This window comes from Narcine bancroftii, chromosome 13, assembly GCF_036971445.1.
Source record: "Narcine bancroftii isolate sNarBan1 chromosome 13, sNarBan1.hap1, whole genome shotgun sequence".
Taxonomy (NCBI): Eukaryota; Metazoa; Chordata; class Chondrichthyes; order Torpediniformes; family Narcinidae; genus Narcine; species Narcine bancroftii.
This window is the reverse complement of record NC_091481.1, coordinates 53429032-53451473: the sequence shown is the minus strand read 5'-3', so window position 1 is coordinate 53451473 and position 22442 is coordinate 53429032. Positions and strand designations below refer to the sequence as shown.

Here is a 22442-nt window from a genome sequence, read left to right as displayed (position 1 = left end):
AGAGAATTTATTGAAAAACAATTAAAAATGTATTTTGAAGTAAATACGGAATCAGTGGAAGATAAGTTTATACTATGGGACGCAATGAAAGCATTCATTAGAGGGCAAATAATAAGTTAAGTAACCAAGATGAAGAAGGACTATAATCAGGAAACAGAGCAGTTGGAAAGGGAAATAGTAAACATAGAAAAAAAATTAGCAATAAAGGAAGATACAACCAAAAGAAGAGAATTGGCAGATAAAAAAATAAAATATGAAACATTACAAACATATAAGGTGGAGAAGAATATAATGAAGACAAAACAGAAATATTATGAACTAGGTGAAAAAACACACAAAATCTTAGCATGGCAGCTTAAGACAGAGCAAACTAAGAAAATGGTATTGGCAACAAGGAAAAAAGACAAACAAATTACATATAATCCAAAAGAAGTTAAGAAAAACTTCAGAGAATTCTATGAACAATTATACCGAACTGAAAACGAAGGGAAAGAAGGGAAAATAGATGAATTTTTGACTAAAATTGAACTACCAAAACTACAAATAGAGGAACAAAATAAATTAACAGAACCATTTGGAACAGTAGAAATACAAGAGATAATAAAAAAATTACCAAATAATAAGACATCAGGAGAGGATGGACTCCCAATAGAATTCTACAAAACATTTAAAGACCTATTAATACCGCCCCTCCTGGATGTAATCAACCAGATTGATGAGACACAAAACTTACCAGATTCATGTAAAACAGCAATAATTACAGTGATACTAAAACAAGGAAAAGATCCACTCTCACCAGCGTCATATAGACCAATATCTTTGCTAAACACAGATTATAAGATAATAGCTAAACTATTAGCAAACAGATTAGCAGAACAGGTAACGAAAATGGTAAATTTAGGCCAAACTGGATTTATCAAAAAAAGACGCACAACAGACAATATTTGTAAATTTATTAACTTAATTCATGCAGTAGAAGGAAATAAAGCACCTGCAGTAGCAGTTGCTTTAGACGCAGAGAAGGCCTTCGACAGAGTAGAATGGAATTATTTGTTCAAAGTATTGCAAAAATTCAGTTTACCGGAGAAGTATATTAATTGGATTAAAGCATTATATAAGGGACCGTTAGCGAAAGTGACAGTAAATGGACATGTATCAAAGCAATTTATCTTAAGCAGGTCAACGCGGCAGGGATGCCCACTATCACCATTATTGTTTGCGCTAGCTATAGAACCACTAGCAGAATCGATAAGAATAGATAATAATATAAAAGGAATAAAAATAAAAGACAGGGAATATAAAATCAGTCTATTTGCGGATGATGTGATAGTGTACTTAACAGAACCAGAACTATCAATAAAAGAACTATATAAGAAATTGAAGGAATATGGAGAAGTGTTGGGATACAAGATAAACGTAAATAAAAGTGAAGCAATGCTTATGAATAACGCGGATTTCTCAAAATTTAAGAAGGAATCCCCATTCAGATGGCAAATGCAGGCAATAAGATACCTAGGTGTACAAATAAACAAAAATCTAGACCAATTATATAAACTCAATTACAATCCACTAATGAAAAAATTACAGGACGATTTAGAGCATTGGAAAGAGCTACCACTAACACTGATAGGAAGGATAAACTGTATTAAAATGAACATTTTTCCAAGGATACTATACTTATTTCAGGCATTGCCAATACAACTGACAGAAAAATTCTTCAAAGAGTTAAAGAAAATAATAAGGAAATTTTTATGGAGAGGGGGGAAACCGAGGATAGCACTAGATAAATTAACAGAATGGTATAAACAAGGAGGCTTACAATTGCCAAACTTCAAAAATTATTATAGAGCCACACAATTAAGGTACCTATCAGATTTTTATCAAACAAGGGAAAAACCAGACTGGACGAGATTAGAATTAGATAAAATAGGGGAAAAGATACCTGAACACATATTATATAAATGGGACGAAAAATTGGTACAACATAGAACTTCTCCAGTATTACACCATCTCCTCAATATATGGAAGAAGATTAAAATTGTTTTTCAGGAAGTAGATTCTTATCCTTTGAACAAATGAGAGATAAGTACAATATAACTGGAGATACAGCACTGGCATATTACCAACTGAGATCCTACTTGAAAGATAAATTAGGAAGCAATTTGAGTTTACCAGAGGGAAGTAACCTTGAATATGTGATTACAGATACAATGTTAATCAAAAGATTTATAACAAATATGTATATTAAACTGCAAGAAAAGGAGAATGAGGAAACAAATGGTAAAACTAAACAAAAATGGGAACAAGATTTAAATATAAAGATAAAAAAGGAAACATGGGAGAAATTATGTTCTGGAACAATGAGAAATACAATAAATACGAGGCTGCGTATGATACAATATAATTGGTTACACAGACTATACATTACACTGCAAAAGTTAAATAAATGGGACCCAACAGTATCTGATAGATGTTTTCGATGTAAAAAAGAAAGGGGAACAACAATTCATGCAATCTGGACATGTGAGAAAGTAGAAAAATTTTGGGATGATCTCAATCAGATATTAAATAAAATAACAGAAAACAATATACCAAAGAATCCAGAGATCTTTCTCCTAAGTAACATAAAAAATAAAGAATTTGGAATTGACTTGGAAGATGCACAAAAAAGATTTGTTAAGATAGCCCTAGCCGTAGCAAAAAAATGTATTATGTCAACCTGGAAATTGGAAGATAATTTGAAAATACAACAATGGTATATAGAAATGAATAAATGTATTCCATTAGAAAAAATAACATATAGGTTAAGAAATAATATTGAAATATTCGAACAAGTATGGGAGCCTTACATTAAATACAATAGCGAAAACCTACCGGGAACAAACATTACCTAAGTTGATGGAAGGAGAAGAAAAGAAAAGAATGGACTCAGTAGAATTTCTGGTGTATTTTTGTTGAATGACAACATTGTCTGACTGGCTTAATGCAACCTAGATTGTATACCTAAAATGGATGAGAGGGGGGGGGGTGGGGGGGTGGCTTGGGAGGAGGGAGGTGGGGGGAGAAAAAGTCACTGTATATGTGTGAAAAAGAAAAAGTGTATATCATGGCTAACGTGATTTATGGTGTGAAAAATAAAAATTAAAATAAATAAATAAATAAATAGATGTTTAATAATAGTTTTGTTTAAACCCTTTCCAGAAGAAGCATTAACAAATGAGAAATAAAATATTCAATAAATAATATTTCTCTATAGCCTTTAAGCTCCTTTTATTTTTTTTCACAAGCCAACAAGTCAAAAAAATAACAACTTGCTTCAATGTAAATCCAATCTTTCAACTATGAACAGTCCAAAGTTAACCAAAGAAAATATTAATCCAAACTTAGCTTGCTACACTGTGATTTACTCTGATGCACCTGGGTCTAAACCAGATACTTGGCATCCTTCTTAGATGCAAGTTCATCAAACTCTGCAGTCAGAGTTTGCCTCCCACCTGTCTTGAAATCAAACAATTTTTCTGTCTTTCATTTGGCCATTTTTCGTAAGGGGTTTATTACATGTGAGTTAGGCGACGGTTCGAAGAAGCTAATGAAAGTAAAGAGAGGAGGTGGGGGCGATTAGCGGGCTGACGGGCCGGCGCCAACACATTTGCCAAGCATTCTGGGATTTGTAGTATCAGCTGTGCTTGTGCTATACTGGCGCGGCGGCCAGCGGGCCAGCTCTAATACATATTTGATATGATCTTGTGGGCCAAATATAATGATATCATGGGCCAAATTTGGCCCGTGGGCCTGAGTTTGACATGTGTGATTTAGAGCGAACTGGTTCAAAAATCAAAACTGCTGGAAATACTCAACAGATCAGGCAGCATTTGTGGTGAGGGAAGCAAATTAACATTTCAGGTCAGTAATCTTTGGATGGCCTGAGTCATTAGATCTGTTTTTCTTTCTTGTTCCCACCATGTTCTTACTCCTGAAATCTGACCAAATTCTTAATCCTGAGTCTAATAATCTCTTTTTTAGATTGGTAGCCTTTGGTTTGTGGTGTTCTTCTCACACCACCTATTGACTAGATCAATCCTAACTGAACTTTCCTTCTCACCACTGTTGAAACTCTAGTGGGAGTCGATTAGTTTTGGAGGGAGTGTTGTCAGTAAAGAAATCTGCCTGTTAATAACTAATACTGTCACACATATCCAGGTGTGTTATTTTATTTCTCTGTCCTCTGCCTTATTGTTCCTTTATGTGATCCTCGCCTCCATGCAATTTCATTCGTTTGTGGAAGGAATCCATTGTTGGTTAGTCATAATGTTGACTGACTTTAAATGGTCTGCTGTCATCAGAGATGCTTGTGTAGGAATCTTTAAAGTTAGCCTCTGTCTGAACTGGAGTTCTCCCTAAAGGACAACCATCAGACTGATGGTAAAACATGGGATTTCACAGAGTTGTTACAGTAATCAGAGGTAACACTTTTCACAGATGAAGGGCTCAAGCCCAAAGCATTGGTGATGTATCTTCACTTTTGCCAAGTAAAGGCACTATTTGACCTGCTGAGTTTCTCCAGCATCTGTGGTTTTTTTTCCACCATCAGACTGATGATCCATGGGCGTGACAGAGGTTCAAACTGCATTTTGTTCAACCTACCAAATTTTCCAGCACGGTACCAATGATGTCAATAGACAATAGACAATAGGAGCTGGAGTAGGCCCTTCGGCCCGTCGAGCCAGCACCGCCATTTTACAGATCATGGCTGATCACTACCATCAGTACCCCTTTCCAGCCTTATCCCCATAACCCTTAACTCCTTTGCCCACTAGAGTCTTATCTAACTCTCTTTTGAACATAATCAGCGAATCTGCCTCTACCACCCTCTGTGGCAGAGCGTTCCACAGATTCACACTTCTCTGGGTAAAAAAATGTTTTCTCATCTCCGTCCTAAAGGGCCTACCCTATATTCTTAAACTATGCCCTCTAGTCCTCGTCTCCCCCATCATTGGGAACAAGTAATCCGACTTCACCCTGTCTATCCCCCTGATGATTTTGTATACCTCAATCATGTCCCCCCCTCATCCTGCTAAACTCCATCGGATACAAGTCCAGTTTTTCTAGCCTTTCAGCATATGTCAACCCCGCTATCCCTGGAACTAACCTTGTAAATCTGCGCTGCACACCCACTATAGCTAGTATGTCACCTCTTTAGCTGCTCTCTAGGCTGCGTCCTGAAATGAGGTCATGATGCGATGTTGCACACTTTATATTTGTCTGATTTGTGAGCCTAGCAAGTTTTAAATCTATAGCAGGGGTGGCCAAACCACGGTTTGCGAGCCTCATGCAGCGCTTTGACATATAACGTGTGGCTCGCAGAAATATGTTGGCTGAGTTTGGAATCGTATAAGTCGGTACTCATAATGGTAGTGTTAGTGACTGGCATGTGATCAAGTGGCACATGTTGCGGGCAGTGAAGTCAGCGATACTGGGCTATTATTGAAACTAGCAGAGTATTAATGTGATATTATTGAATCTAAAACAAATTAGCAGTTTAAAAACTACATATAAGAATAAATATGATTATGTGCATGTATTTCTTAATACTGTATTGATATAAGAATTCTGTAACAAAATGTGCATGTAAGAGTAAAATCATGGATGTGATATATTTTCATGTTTTGCGGCTCCAGTCATCTGAAGTTTATTGTATGTACCTCTTGTGTTAAGCAAGTTTGGCCATCCTCGATCTATAGTGTAATGAAAACTCCCCAGGGATCTTTTAATCTTAAAGCTCCATTGCAGGTATCTGCACCCTTCCTTTCCAAAAGCAATGCAATATTCTCTTAGTTCACCTCCTCTATCCACCATATTGCGTGGTTGTATATTTCTGCATATCATTTGAGATGTCCATGTTTTTGCCTACTCAGTTGGTGGAGGTGGGTGACCCTTGTACAGTGCTACTGTTTCAATAGCTGAGGATTTCCCTGGTTAGTAGAACTGAGAAACAGATGAGTTTTGTTTATTGTAATACTTTTGACTATGTACACTCACATCTGTACGTTAATGCAGATTTCTGAGTACATGCATGACATCACATACATCCCTAAGATTCTTTATTCTGCAGGCGAGGCAGAATTACCACTTGTTCGTAATGTAAAAACAACTGCACAATGTACACCTGCAAATGAATAAAGAACTTTAAACCATTTGTGCAATACAGAGAAAAAAAATGCATAAGTCCTTTTTTAATACTTTATTTAAAATAAAATCACACCAAACATATCACAATATTTCAAACAATCCAAATACATGTGGTATTTTATAAAAAAGAAATAAAAACCTATTAATCCCCCCCCCAACCCACTACAAACTAAAAAAAAAGAGAAGAGGGACAAGAAAACCACAACAGGAGTACTTCACTTTCCGATACTTTTAAACATATAAATATTTATAGAGACCTATAAAAGAAGGGATATGTTTGAGATCCATTTAAATTTTAATACCAACAGTTTGTAAATATGGCCTCTATATTTTACAAAATGTATGATATTTATCTCTTAAATTACAAGTAATTTTATCATGGAATGCAACTCCGAACTTCTGTCTGCTATCTATCCATTCCCAAATCAATATTAGACTTCCAAGTTATAGCAATATATTTTCTAACTATTGCCAAGGCGATTTGAACAAATGTTACTTGATATAAAAGTAAGAGTCCCTTAAATGGGTCACTGATTGAGTTTGTTGTTGAGGAATCTGGTGGTGGAGGGGGAGCAGGTGTTCCTGAACCTGGTGGTGTGAGTCTTGTGGTAGTTTCCTAATAGTAGCAGTGAGAGCAGTGAGAACGATTGCTGCTGCTCTCCAATGGCAATGTTCCCTGTAGATCTTCTTGATGGGGGGAGAGCCTGTGATGTCCTGTGTCCACTACCCTTTGCAGGGCTTTACACTCAGGGATATGGATGTCTCCATATCAGACCTTGATGCAGCCAGTCAGCACACTTTCCACCACACATCCGTAGAAAGTTGTCAGGGTTTATGGTGTCATACCAAACCTCCCCAAACTCCTAAGGAAGTAGAGGCACTGATGTGCTTTCTTCATGATGCTATAACAGAAGATCCGTTAGGGGCGGCACGGTTGGTGTAGCGGTTAGCGCAATCCCTTTACAGTGCCAGTGATTGGGACCGGACTGAGATTCAAATCCAACACTGTCTGAAAGGAGATTGTACCTTCTCCCCATGTCTGCTTTTCTCTAGGGGCTCTGGTTTCCTCCCAAAGTTCAAAATGTACCGGGGGTGTAGGTTAATGGGGTGTAAATTGGGTGGCACGGACTTGTCGGCCAAAATGGCCTGTTACTGTGCTATATATCAAAATTAAAAATTAAATCTGCAGTCACCTTGATTATCACCAGGGACTGCTTCATGCTGGCTTTGTCATTTCCAACAGGTTTGTCAGCAGAAATGGGCAAGTAAACACCTTTCTCTGTAATTGGATCTTCGACTTCCTGACTGGAAGACTTCAGTCAGTCCAGATCGGAATCAGCATGTCCAACACCAGTACACTGAGCACGGGGGGCCCCCAGGGCTGCATGCTCAGCCCTCTGCTGTTTACCCTGCTGACCCACGACTGTGCAGCGAGGCACACTTCTAATCGTGTCATCAAATTCGCTGATGATACAACCCGTGATAGGGCTCATCAGCAAGAATGATGAGTCAGCTTACAGAAAGGAGGTGCAATCACTAATGGGCTGGTGCAGAGACAACAGCCTAAACATCAACAAAACAAAGGAGATGGTGGTCAATTTCAGGAGAGCCGGGGTGGGGTCGGTGGGGGAATCCACTTGCTGACCATCGATGGCTCAACCATCGAGGTAGTCAAGACCACCAAATTCCTTGGTGTGCGCCTGGCAGAGGATCTCTCCCAGTCCCCCAACATCCATTGCTAAGAAGGTCCAATTATGCCCCTATTTCTGCGAAGGTTAACGAAAGTTCAGCTTTCACCCTCCACCTCCCTAATTCTACAAGGGATGCATTGAGAGCATCCTATGTAACTACATCACTGACTGGTTCGGGAACTGCAACATCTCAGAACGCAAGTCCCTGCAGCAGATAGTAAAGATGGCTGAGGGGATTATTGGGGTCTCTCTCCATGCCATAATGGCAGTTGTTGAGGAAAGCATTGTGAAGGACTCCACACACTCCTCCCACAATCTGTTCTCCTCCTGCCATCTGGGAAGAGGACCAAAGTGCTGGGGCCCTCACAACCAGTTTATAAGACCGCTTTTTCCCCCCAAGCTGTGAGGGTTCTGAACTCTGGGGGCACAGAACTAGCATATGTACATGATATTTAATGAGGGATATGTTTATTTATAAAAGTTGTTTTTGAGGTAATTTATCCATGTAAGTAACCAGCTCCACAGTCCAGAGAAGCATTATCTTGTTATTACTGTGATGGTTATGGTATGAACGACAAATAAACGCGACCTGACTTGTCTGCTGGTTATGTCATCTAATAATGAAAATGGAATTACTGAGCACTTTGGTGTAGTATGTAATGTGTTTCTAGATTTAGTACAGTTAAAATCTATTGCTCCTAGGAAGCCTGTTAAATTTAAAATCTCAATCCTTCCTGCAGCAGGTTCCAGACTGGCTACTACCACCTCTGATCCGTGGGGAACTGCCAGCCAACCTCCTGGAGAGCAGCAGGCAAGAAGCACAGATCCCTGGGGCTCCGTCGCACCAGCCTGTGACCGGGACCCCTGGGCTCCAGCCACTACTCCAGGTGAGATGTAATAGAACCGCAGGCCAAGCCCAAACACTGCAGAGAGCTCTGTACCAGATCTGTTACATTCAGAAAATCATTTCAACCTGACTTCAGCGTTGAACTTAAATCTTAAATTCTATGGGCAGAAATTTGGATTTAGTTAGCCACGGAGTCAAAATGCACAAAAACAAAGACTCCACACACAAGTATTTAAAAATACTTTAGTGTTGTCGATTGTAGGACCAGGTCAAGGGGAAGAAGTCTCTGGTCTTCCAAATAGAGTCAAGAAATATTTTGTAACCACCCAAACAAATGTTCTTGCTGTGCGTGTAACTAATATTTCTGCTGTGCTAGCCCCTGGTATAGGTTGAGCACAGTGGGATTCAGTAATATTTCTCACTCCAATATAAGATTTGCTGAATATTTTGGGGTGCAATATTCATATGCACCAACCGAACGCTCAATGGTTTTCAAAACCCAGCCCAGTATCAGAGTCTCACTTGGCTTCACTAAAGGTGAAATACAGTAAAACCCCTAGTATCCGGCACCTACTAAGCGAGGTTTCCAGTTGCTGAAACTCATTCTTACAGCGCCTAATTAATGCACCTACATTAAGAATAAATAGTTTAAAAGACAAAAATATTCTGCTTGCACTGAACAAACTTCGCTTGCATGAATATATAAACCTTAAAGCATTCAACTTTATGTTCAATCGCATTCTTTGAAAACATTTCACCGTTGCTGCATCTCCAGGTTCCTCCCCCTCCACGGAGCCGCCCGACAGACGAACAATAACATTATAGATAATTAACCCCCCTCCCCCCCTCCCCAAAGTTTACAGATAAAGCCTCTGACCAGGGCGACTTACTAAACAGGGATAAGGAAGCACTTTAAGGTAGTCACCCCGACGGTGAGTGGCAGCCTGGACGATGCCATTGCTGTTTCACACAACTTTATTCAAACAGCTGCTACGAGCAAAGCCCGGCCAAGGCTGAATATTTGCTCCCATCTTCACCAAAGGTTTATGTGTTGCTTCAGGGAGCATTTATTCTTACAATTTTAAACGTTTTATTTCCATTTTTATTTATTCGTATTTATTTATTTATTGCCAGTTGCTTGCATTCCAAATAACTAGTTTTACTGTAGTTTGTTTCTAAGTGTTGAAGGGCAGGTTTCCTTTGTTTGAGTTTTGCATGTTTTAATTATAAAAATTTGAATATCTCATGGAAAAGAACAAATTGACATTTGAGTGATTTAAAAAAAAAATCAAGGATAGTGAATGAGAATTTGCAAACTTTATAAATTAATAGTTAAAATATTCCCTCATTGAGGGCTTTATGCCCTTCAAGTGATGATGTGAAGTGTAAACCCTGATTATCAACCAGACAAAGACCTTAGGCCTGAAACACCTTTTACTTCCTTTGGGTGCTGCGTGACCTGCTGAGTTTCTCCAACACACTTGTGTATTGAATAGCATATTATATTCTCTTCGATAGCCTAGAACCCAATGGCATGAATGTTGGATTTTCCAATTTTAGGTAACCCTCAGCCTGATCCAGTTCCACTGTTTCCATCTCTCCTTTACCTGTTCCTGTTCTTACTTTCGCTCATCAAACCTTCCTCCTCCTCCCAGTGGTTTCTTCCTCTACCTGTCTCTCCACTTCTCCCACATTCATTTGTCCAGTATCCTTTCACGTCTTTGCCCTTCCCCAGTCCTCCTCCTCCCCTACACCATTTTTGTGCAGTGCATTAAACCATGGAGTAGCAGCTTTGATCTTCAAAATCTAAACATAATGGAACGTTCTTCATTTTAAATTAACCCTGGGATCACCTCCCAACTCTTTCTCCATTTCATTGGTGACTGCATTGGAGCTGCCGCCTATATGTGCCAAACCCATCTATTTACTAACCCCACCTCACGTTCACTTGGACAATTTCTAGCACTTGCTCCTCGTTCTTGATCTCTCCATCTCAGGAGACGAGTGACATACAGTAAACCTTGGTATTCAGCACCTATGGGGATTGGTAGATGCTAAATAACTGTATTTTCCGGTTGCTTGAAACTTGTTTTTACAATGCCTAATTAAAACTGATCTGCTGTCTCCTGATTTGCTGATTTTTGCTCACCAGTCAAGTCTAATCTATGGATTTATTTTTGTTTGAGGCTCCCAGTTGCTTGAATTCCAGATACCATGGGTTTTACTGTACTGACATTCACAGCAAGCCCACCGAGTACCAGAGCTACCTAGACTACACCTCCTTCCACCCGCTTTCCTGTAAAAAATAAGCTTGCATGTTATGCCCATCCATGAAGGAAATTGATTGGTGTAATGGTTAAATTACTGGACTAGTAATTCAGAGATTGTTAAATTCATGGCAATTCGAGAAATGTTAAAGAAAAAGTTGGGATTTTTTTTTTAATGGGTTGAGTTAGTCAGATTGTAGTAAAATAGTTGTTAAGGAAAGGACACTTTCAAGCCCGTGTGTGTATGTGATTCCAGTCCCACAGCAACATGATTTACTCCTTGATCCACATCAACAGTCTTAGTTTTAATAGAGGGAAGAATGGACTCGACCACTGCTGGTGCAGGAATGCAAAAAGTGAGGCACAAGAAGTTTATCAAAATTTCCCTCCTGCAGGTCCTTCCCCCTTCCACTCTCTCAGCACTGCAGATTCAACTGTGACAGATGAATTCTCTGCGTTTAGCCATCTCCGAGGGTCACCCAAGAAAGCAGAAGGACAGGCAACAGGTGAGCTTCCTATTATACTGACAAGGATGAGGTAACCCGAGCTTTCTGTGTATCTTTAGAATAATCTTGCTTTCTTTTCTCCTGGCTCTGGCGCTCTCGCTCTGGATCTGGTGCTTTCTCTGGATGTCAGAATCAGAATGTATTGTTACGAATAAGTCACAAAATTCGGTGTTTCATGGTGCAAACATTCATATAAACCACTTTCACAGCAATAATTTTTTTTTAAAATAGGGCACGAGAAGTAAGGCAGTGTCTTTGGTTCATTGATTATTCAAGAATCTGATGGCGGCGGGGAAGAAGCTGTCCTTATGCTGCTGAGGGCTTGTATTTAAGCTCCTGTACCTTTTTCCCGATGGTAACAGAGTGAAGAGCCTGGGGAGTCTTTGAGGATAGAGGTTGCTTTATTAAGACTCAGCCTCATGTAGATGTACTCAGTGGAGTACATCAACCATCTGGAGTTTTTCTTGTCCTGAGAGTTGGAGTCTGCATACCAAACAGTGATGCAACCAGCCAAAATGCTCTCCACAGTGCACTATAGAAGTTTTCCAGAGTCTTCGGTGACGTGCCTGGCTCTCTCGTTCTCTCTCGTTCTCTCTCTCTCTCTCTCTCTTTGGCTCACGTGCTCTCTCACTCTCTTTCGCTTGCTCGCTTGCTCTTGCGCTCTCTCTCTTTCGCACGCGCTGTCGCTTTCACTCGCACACAGTCTTTTGCTCACTCGCGCCCTCGCTTCCCCCCCTCACTCTTTCTCTCTCCCTGTTCCACTCTTTCTCCCTCACCCCCACCCCTATATTGGCCGAGTGTCTCCCAAGGGTATAGTGCAGTGTGTTGTGATCCTGAGCTAATCCTAACTGCCTTGACAACAGGAGGAAGTCAACTAATGGGCTTCATGATCTTTGAATTAATGTGAGAGTGGCCTCATCCCACTTGCTGGAGAATGCTGGGGCAAATTGGCGATCAGTCAGGGCTGCCCTGTTAGCCTTGTGGCACAGAAATGGGCTTGTCGGCCTTTCTCATCCTTCCTGACCATCAGTTACCCATCTTCTTCAATCCCATTCACCAGTTCTTGTTCTGTCGCCTTCCCTATCATGGCAATTCAGTCCCGTATAGATACCTTGTAAATATTTTAAAGGTCTTGGCCTCCTCCACCCACTTAGGGAGGGCAATCCAGATTCCAACTACCCTCTGGGTCATCAAGTTCTTCTTCACATTTCCTCTAAACCTCTTGCCCCTTAAACCTGTAGCCTCTTGACCCAGGGAAAAGATTCCTTAAGGGTGGGATGGTTAGCACAGGGGTTAGTGCAACACTGTTGCAGCACCAGTGACCAGGATTTCATTCCAGCGCTGTCTCTAAGGAGTTTGTATGTTCTCCCCTTGACTGCGTGGGTTTCCTCCCACCCTTCAAAACAGGTCAATTGTGTGTAATTGCATGGCATGGACTTGTGGGCTGGAAGGGCCTGTTACCGTCCTGTACGCCTAAATTCCTACTACATCCGCCCTACACTGCTTAAAGGTTTGTCCTACCCCACGCACGATGCTGGCTGATCGTCTCGCCCCTGAATTTACCCCCTGTGAAACAACACTTCGTATGTGAATCTGCAGGGGTCGTCTACTGCATCCAGTGCTCCCATTGTGGAGAGACCAGGCGCAGACTTGGAGATCGCTTCGTTGAGCACTTTGGCTCCATCCGCTGCAATAGCATGGATCTCTTAGTAGCTGCCCATTTCAATTCCCCGTCCCATTCCCTTGCAGACATGTCTGTCCATGGTCTCATGCACTGCCAGACTGAGACCGCCTGAAAATTAGAGGAACAGCACCTCATATTTCCATCTGGGAACCTCCCAACTGAATGGCATTAACGTTGACTTCTCCAGTTTCTGTTAACATCTCCCTCCCTCTATGTTCATTCCCTGTCTCCTTTCCTCTGGTTCTCTCTCTCTCTCTCTCTTCCCTTTCCCTCTGTCTCCTGTCACAGAGCCAAAATAGATTCTTACCTTTCCTCCTCATATCCAATTAACACCTGATGCCTGTTGGTGTGGACTCCTTCCCCTGCCATTCTTCCCCCTTTCTCTCCCTATATTTTTTAGATGCCTGCCTGTTTTTTTGCTTCTACCCTGAAGAAGGGCTCAGGTCCAAAACGTCGGTGATATATTTTCACCTCCAGCAGGCTGAGTTCCTCTAGTATTTCTGTGTGTGTTTTATCTCGCACTTAAAAGCTTCCTTGTTGAGGTAATGAAGAACTGCTGCAGATATTAAATCGTGACACAAAGATACTTCCCCACAGCAGCACTATAAACTGTCCTTTATTCCATTGTAGGCATTTTTCTGCATGAAATTTGAGTTCTTGATCCTAAGCCTCAGAGATTCCGTTGTTTATTGTCAGATTGGCAGGTTTCGGCAGCTTTCAAACAAAATGGTGCTTTAATAGTAAGCTTACAATCACAGCACGGCATGGAATAGAGGAGGCCCTTTTGATCTTGTCTATGCCCAATCCTAACACCCCCTCCCCGAAGCAGCTGCCTGATCTGTAGACCTCCCCTCCCTCGACAGCTTCTCAGTGCACCAGTTTGATTTATTCATCCAAGCCCCTGTCGCTGCTGACTCCGAGATCTAAATGATGGACCAACTCCAGAAGCTGGAGCCTTGCTGGGAATTCACAGCAGATTTTGCTGGGATTGTGGAACATTTAAATAACATGGAGTACCGTGTATACTTGTGCAAATGGTCCATCTTGTGTAATAGTCAAAAATAGCTTGTTTTCCATTTGACCCGTGTAAATGTCGACCCCCCCTCCCCCCCAATTATTGGCCCTGACCATCCGCCCAATTGCGCTCCCGACACCCTGACCACAGACCCTCGCCCAGGCCACCTGCCCATCCAAGCTCATGATACCCTGAATGTGGACTTAACTCCCGGGTACTTACTGCGGTTGGAAGTAGTTGCTCCCCACCCTCAAATTTGACCAGAAAAGTTGGTCCCCAAAATTTGCTATTACATGAGTATAAACAGTAACTCACGGGATTGCAGCCCCCCACCACCATTAGCTTGCCTTTGCCATGGGGACTGGCGAACATAACGATTGTGGGTCCTGTGTAAGCTCATTCTGACCTCTGTAGGGGCCAGGTTCGAGGCGCCAGGGGATGCCCTGACCACAGCACCCATGTCCAGCGGCGCAGGCTACTCCGACTCCTTCGAGATGTCCCGTAAGCCAGGCACTGTTGGCTCCAAGTTACCCACCCCCAAGCACCAGCCAGCCACACAGAAGAACCCCGAATCCTTTCTTGGCCCCAACGCTTCGCTGGTAAACCTGGACACTCTCGTGACCCGCACGACGCACCCAAATGTGAACACTAACCCCTTCCTGGTGCAGGGTAAGTACATATTCTGCTCACCCCTTTTGTTAGACTGTGCACCCCTCAGTGATGGACACTGAAGCCTGTGTGATTTGGAGTGGGTGTCTCTAGGAAAGCAGCGGTGTTGGGGAGGGTAAGAGGATGGGAAGAATTAAACACAAGATTTTTTTTTAAAACAGTCTCTCTCTCTCTTTGCAGGTGTTCCTGCCCCAACAGCAAACCCATTCCACAATGTGCCCTCACAGGTGTCCAGCTCCGTGATGGCCGTGACCCAGACTCCATTTGGTCCCGTCAGTGTGAGCAGTGCCCCATTCTCAACGCCAGGGGTTGGGGTTACCCCCATGGTAACCATGCCCATGATGCCTCAGGGTACCAATGTGCAAGGCATGATGGGCTCGACCTACGTTACTATGCCAACCCCTCCTGCCCCTGGCCCCACTCCAAGCTCCACTAACCCATTCCTATTATGATAGTCGTTGAAGGGGTCCCGTTTCAGCTCGTATTTGAGTAAGTTGTTTTACAACTGATTATTCCTTCCCCCACCCCCCCTTTCTCACATACAACTCGAATACAAAAGTATATCATTCTTCCTTTTGGATGATTGTGAAAGTGACACTAAGTTCCCATGAATCTAAACTGAGCAGAAATAAGCCTGATCCAGTAGTGTTAGGAGCGTCTGGGTGTACAGTGGGGCTGAAGGCCTCATTCACAGCTTTTTGTTATTCCGGTTGTAGCCTGCATTTGATGACGCTTGGCTGGGGCCCTTAACTGATTGATATGCCCCGTGTTACCCCTGCCCCTCAGCCTTGGGAGCAGGTGATTGGCTGCCCGCGGAGTGTGGGTGGGGGGGGGGGGTGATGGAGGGTGGGTGGATGGCCAGTGCACTGCCAACTAACCTTGCCCTTGTTGCTTCGCCCTCTCAGCCTCTCCTGGGGATAATATCGCGCAGTCCTGCCAGGCTTGAGAGTCCACCTCGATCCTTTTGCCATTTGCGGCGTACAATCCCTAAGCAGACTTCTGCAGGATCCAACCACAGGATGGAATGATGCACTCAAAGTCCAGCTGCCACCTCAAGGATTGTCGTTGAGGATGGCAGCTTGCCTTCTGGAAGGAAAAGAGGCTTTCTTGCTTCTCCAAGCAGAACTCTGTGATTGCACTGGTCTCTCAGTCCGTTGGCACTGCCAATCTAATACCAGTGTGGCCTGGGGTGCATTTAGAACTTCTGTCCTCCTGACTGGAGTTCAGTGGGGAAACCAGTGTGTGGTGAACCTTGAGCCTCCTCTTTCCATCAGCTCTTGTTAACTTGTTGCTGAGTGTCATGGGCTTCAGGTAGTACATTACCACTCAGTCTCTCCACCATTAACCAATGCTTCACATCAGAAGTTTTTCAAAAGATGTTTACATTTTGTTTCCGCCATATGTTTACTACATGTTCTGTATCAGCTCGAGTTTTGAGACCCAGGCCATGAGGATGCTTCTGAGCACTGAATTATCTCTGACCTCCCCCACCCTCTGTATTAATTATCTCATGATCGCGTGTGGGGGGAATGACTCATTGAATCAAAGACACAGTCAGGATCACTGATTTGGAGGAGGGTGCAATAGCATAACTAAAGCTTGAGTGAATTACGGAGTACAATCTTGGAATAACTCTGACCACAGACAGGATGACATGGTCAGAGAACCACACAGTGTGGAAATGGGTCCTTCGGCCCAACTTGCATAGACCGACCAAAATGTCCCACCCACACTAGCCCCACCAGCCCATAAAACCATCCATCAATTTTTTGAATTTAACTTTGGAATAGTACCTGCCTCACCCACCTCCTCCAGCACCCTCTGTGTAAGAGTTAGCCCTCAAGTGTCCCCCACTAAACCTGGTTACCGATTTATTTCTCCACCCCCCCCCCCCCCCCCCAAAATCTGGGCAAAAGACTGGATCTTTTGTACATCTTTATGAGAACACTCCTCAATCTCCAAGGTATTAAGCCTCAGCTGCTCAACCTCACTCTGTAGCTCAGCCCCCCCCCCCCCCCCCCCCACCGAGCCCTGGCAACATCTTTCTCCAGTGTGAAGTCAGTTTAAACATAATACTGCCAAGTCAAGTACTGTAAATGAGGTATTTAATAGCAAAGGGCTCTACAGTAAGTCCCATCTCCAGCTGGCCTTACAGCCTCTTGGGTATAATCAGTACCTATCCCCTCCACACTTTCACCAGTGGATATAAATACCTGCCCTTGTTTCCTTTAAATGGGAAAGGGAAAATGTGTGTGCGATTGATTTTTAAGATTATTTCAGTTAGAAAGCTGCCGGGAACACATCACTCTGGCTGACGAGTCAGTGCTTGCTAACCTGTCCAGAGGGTTCTTTGTCATTCCTGTTGGCTTTTTGCATTATTTCTCTCCTAGTCGGTCATCAGAGAACTGTGCACTTCTCTTAAGATGTAGAGGCTTAAGAGTAGAGGTGAGAGATGGTTGGGGGGGTGGAGGAGTAGTGGAACTTATTTACTCCCACTATTTAGTGAATGTCAATTCCTGCTTCAGCAGGTTGTTGTACAGATCTCCATGATTCTGTGCTAAGCTTTTGACTAAGAAACTGGCTTAAAGGTGCTTGAAGAATCTGACTAATCTTCTGTACAGGACATAACTTTCAAATTCAGTGACTCTCCATAAAACTGGCTTGATTGGGAGTTTTCTTACTGAAGCCATTATTTTTTTCTCTCTCTTCGAGTCTCAGTGAGAATGGTTGGAGTTTCTTCTACTCGTGTTTTCTCCAAGGTTCACGCGTGCACCCTTTCCCTAGATGGATGAAGTCTGATGAAATACTCTTGAAATTTACAAACACAGATTACAGGGAGAAAGCAAGTGTTCCGATTTTTAAACCCTGTCACATTATTTGACCATTGGTCCGAGTGTGGTTTCTAGATCTTTGGTGACCTGTAAGAAAAGTTTCACTAAGAATTTTAAAAAAATTATTAGTGGAGTGCTTTAGTGTAAAATAGATTAAATTTTATTTCTGTCTAGAGCAAGTGGATGGAGCTTGCAATTTAGAAAGTACTTAAGCACTGCCTCAGAGGACAATGTCTTTCTTGTACAGTATTATTTATTCTCTGTACACAGTGACCTGCAGTATTTAAGGTAGGTTTACAGTCATGCCCAGCAGTACACTGCAGATCAATGTTTTTTGTTTACACTAACCATACACAGTATTACTATCAGTGCATTTAGTAACTCGCTGCAGTCTTAATGGTTGCTATGTTTACTGCAATATCATGGGTTACTAAATACAGTAACACCCTACAGTATTAATACAATTCCTTAATATTGCCCTTTAAAGTTTAATGAAAATACACCTCTGATCGCTCCACAGGAGTAGTACCAAAAAAGCCAGAGAAATCAGTGCAGATGACCACATCCTTGGTAGAAGCTCCTCACATTCCTACTTCCAACAGTGTTCATCCCTTCACACCAAAATCCTCTGCAATATTATCTGTGAAAGCAGAATATTGGAAGCCAGCTTCTGCTATAAACCCTGGGCATTAGGTGTTGAACACGATGGTCAGTGTTCTGAGCCGGGTGGCCAAGTTTTTCTTTGTATTGCTGTGCAGTGACCGTCGATTCCCTCTCAGAGGAAGCTTCCGTACCACACTGCAGGAAAAGCTTTTGACTAAAACTGGACAATAATTACAGGACAAAGTACTTTCGAGTCTCAAGATAGACTTTCTCCAGTTTTGTAAAAACCTATTTATTATTGGAGATGTTTTCTTGTCTAATGCTGTGAGCTATGCTGTATTCCTTTGTAAATGCTTTGTGACCGTGTTTACAGTTTACACTGCTGTGCCCAGCCATTGTTTCAGTACTCTCCTACTAACTGTCCTGTTCTTCAGTCTGTAATACAGATGGTAGCCTTAATAATGTAATGTGCAGTTCACACTAGTTTGGAGATTTTGTTTTATTCAGATTTGATGATCTGTCCTCCAACTTTCCACTCCCCCAGAAATCAGGCGGTGGTTTAGTTTCATCTGTAGTTTCTGATCTTGAGATTAGTGGAGCATCCTGTTCAAAGACAATTCCCCTGAAAATGCAATGTCTGGACAATACTAATGTTAATCGTTCACCTCTGGCATTAATTAGCAAATTCTGATAAGCTTGGCAAGTGCAGGAAAAATATATTGCTTGTGGCTTGGGTGTTAAGGATTGAAACTTGGTTGGGCTAAGGCAATAATCCCAGGATCTTCACTTTGCACCTATCCAGCCTATCTGGTCACTGCACCTGGCAGAGGAGTTTTACTCTATTATGTCAAACTTTCCAAGTGGTGGAGAAATAGTTTATGCAATCTCTGCATAAAATGGACAATTTAGAGGGAACTATATTCTGGGTACCACCCATGCTTTCAACAGTAAATGCTCGTTCTGTATTTGAACTGGAAACTGGTATCCAGCACATTTAAAATTACACTAAAAATTAATGCATTGGCACAATTGTTGCAGATGTGCCTGTTCGTGGTTTTGAGAGTCACATTAAAAAATGTGAAAACGTATTGAGCCGTTGGTAATGTTGTTAGTGAAGGTGCAGTTTTGGAAGATTTAAGCTATGTACTTTTATTCAAAACTGGGAACTTCTGCATGCTTGTGTGTCATTTAAATAAGTTCCCTCTAGAGTTTTTAACTCAACTGTTCACACCTTTAGGAGTTTGTTGTCTTTATACCATAATCTTAAATCGGAAAACACAGTTCCTGACTTTTATTATTCTTTTGAACCTCAAGATGGAAGAGTAGGATTGATAACGTGAGAGACTACTCCAGATTGAGAAGCAGGTATTTTGCTGTTTAATATGGGGAGGAGATAACTATTGGAGAACTGGCTGTAGGAAGCTTTACAGTAAAACTCCTTTATACAATTTTTTTTGGGGGGGGGGGGATTTAATGTTCCACGGAGGTGGGGTATAGAAGCAGCCATTGTACCCAACATTGCTGGAGTTAAGGTCAGATTCAAGCTGATTAGTTATCTTTTTCTTTTCTCAGAGGAAGCAGACAAACTGTCCATTCCAATTCTGTCTACAAACTGACATTTCTGTTTAACCTTCAGCTTGGAGCATTCTGTTCCTTGTTCTGAAATAATTTTTAGAAATGGACAACAATCTCAGAAAATGGTTTCTGGTACAACTCCTGCAAGGATGCTATACCCTGTAGATTTAATTCCTCATGTGAGAGTGTCTGATCCATAATTCCAGGTTTCTCAATCCAGCAATAGTGAGATACCTTGAATATGATTTTTATTTAAAAGACTGGAATCTTTTAGGAACTGGACTTTGTATTTCATTTGTAAATATTACTGGCACATTTTGTCACATGCATTATTTTCTGAGAATTGACATAAATTTGCTGGATTAATAGCAGCAACTGGTCAAAATTGCTAATTTCTCTAAAGAGCTCGTGTGAACTGCACAGGTTTAAGGAGAACCCCTTCACCCCCCCCAAAATAAAACTCAAGGCAGCCACAATCCCTGACACCTCCCTTCACTATCAAGTCAATCATGTTATCAGGAAAATATCAGCAAAGTTCCCCTCTCTCCCCCCCCCCCCCCCCCCCCCAAAGCAGGAACTGCTCCCAGTAATGCTGGGGTGGAACTCTCTCTCTCTCTCATTCAGAGGTGAACAGGACCCTTTCATTTTGAGGAATTAGTTTATCTTGTGCATTAATTTATTCATGATTATTTAATGTATAAATATATCTTTATAGTAACTGGGGTGAAAGGGTCAGTAAGTATTAAATTGCAGTTTTCTAAATAAGCTGTACTGATATCCACACACTAATGTTTTGTTAGCTAAGTCAGCATTTTTGAAGGATTGTTAGCACTTATTGCTGGTGTCACTATGCAGTGCAGGGATGTCTGGGCAGGCTTGTTGGTTCTGAGGGTTATGTGGTCTGGACATTGTGGTAGGCAAAGAGCAGTAGCCATAGCACTTTTCAGTTCCTGCTGCTCTTCCCTCTGACAGTTATTCAACAAGTTCATCAAAAAACTGCTGGAGTGGTGCCATCGTCTTGAGTTTTAAAACTCATTTTGGCTATTATCCAGGCCAGGTTTCACTCATTACCTGTGCTGGTCATTTATTATGACTTGGGCACCTGGCATTTGTTAGTCTTAATTGCCTTTTCCTGTAGATATCTACCAGTTTTAAATATTTAAAGTCATTTGACAGATTAACTGTACTTGCAAAATAAATGTGAACCTGTGTCATATTCAGACTTGTTTAAGAGCATTTCATGAATCAGAACTGTAAAGCCTTGTTCAGGTGATTTTCCTCCTCTTCCCCCACTGCAATTGCTCGAGGTTGGACACAAGGTAATTAGAAGTTATCCACAAAAATCATTGCTCTTCAGATCAGCTACACCCAGCTAACCTCATGGTAGAATGTGAACTTGCATTTCTGGATATTGAATTATCATGAATTATGCTTCGGGCAAAGTCTTCTTCCTGCACGATCAATGGGTTATTAGAAAATGTCCACACTCACTGAATTTAATCTCTGTGTGAACAGCATAGGCCCATTAGCAGCTGGGCATCAAACCTAACAAATGGCTCCCATGCACTAATTAACACTTTTCTGTTCCAAACTTCCTGAAAGATGAATTGACAATACAACAGTTTTGGGATCAAGGCACCATCAAAATTAAAATGTTAATGATGGCTGTTTCAAAAACTGTAGTAATCATGGCTGCATCATGTTAAATGAACACATTGCCGGTCGAGACAACTGTCCTATTAGATTTTCAACCCAAGCAATTGTCTGAGAAATGAAATTAATTAGAATGTTCAATAAATAATCCAGTTGAAAATACCAATGTAACTAACAGCAATACTGGTGAAATACTTGATAGGAATGTACTTGATCTGAACATTACATCTCCAACCACTTACTGATCACCAAGCATGCTGTAAGTACTTTGTCCTTTCAGATTGAAAAAGTCATGGTGCCAAGATCAAATCCTTTGGTTCGACCAAAAATCTAGATTTAAAGTTAGCCACTTCATTGGAAAATGCTGCATAGTATGGAAGCCAAGTTCAAAAACCTGGGGAAAAATAAAAAGTTCTTGTTGGACCAAACAACCACAGCAAAATGAAACGGAGCCATTTTTTTTAATTTATATGAATACAATACAATGCCCTGGTCCATGAGAAAGGAAAGGGCTGGAGCCCTCTGCTGGTGACCAATCTCAACCTGCTTCTTGACTTGAATATTCCTGGAGCTGGAAGGGAGTCAATTTCTCAGTGATACGGAGATAGTTCCAACACTATTGGATTGCAATACAATAAATACACTGCATTGGTATCCTGTACATCAAATTCAGGCCAGTGTTGAATTAATCCAGCAAGAGATGCTATTAAACATTCCCATAACAACATGTATACCTTGCTACTTGTGTGACAAGTGCATGACTGACCTCTAGTGATGATGAGATATGTTAACAGTACAAAACAGCACGTGGACAACATTATTAGCACTTTTCAAACCTCTGAAAGACTGCATTACCAGCCAGACTGCAAATTTACCTCAGTATTTAACAAAATGGTGTGCTTTTGTAAAGAA

At 41.6% G+C, this 22442-nt stretch overlaps 1 protein-coding gene across 6 annotated transcripts in view; it reads left to right on the top strand.

Annotated features, from left to right (window-relative positions):
* The window catches only part of LOC138748208 (epsin-2-like), a 71423-nt gene extending 50330 nt beyond the window's left edge, over window positions 1–21093 (top strand). For 4 of the 6 annotated variants that reach the window (XM_069907999.1, XM_069908002.1, XM_069908003.1 and 1 more), the window contains 5 exons: window positions 8621–8767; window positions 11390–11500; window positions 14614–14868; window positions 15049–15357; window positions 15774–21093. In XM_069907999.1, the coding sequence (XP_069764100.1) occupies window positions 8621–8767; window positions 11390–11500; window positions 14614–14868; window positions 15049–15320 (785 nt within the window). In that variant the 3' untranslated portion in view covers window positions 15321–15357; window positions 15774–21093. The remainder of the gene's footprint in view (window positions 1–8620; window positions 8768–11389; window positions 11501–14613; window positions 14869–15048; window positions 15358–15773) is intronic. The other 2 variants (XM_069908000.1, XM_069908004.1) reach the window with 2 other exon arrangements.
* Window positions 21094–22442: the final 1349 nt, after the last annotated feature.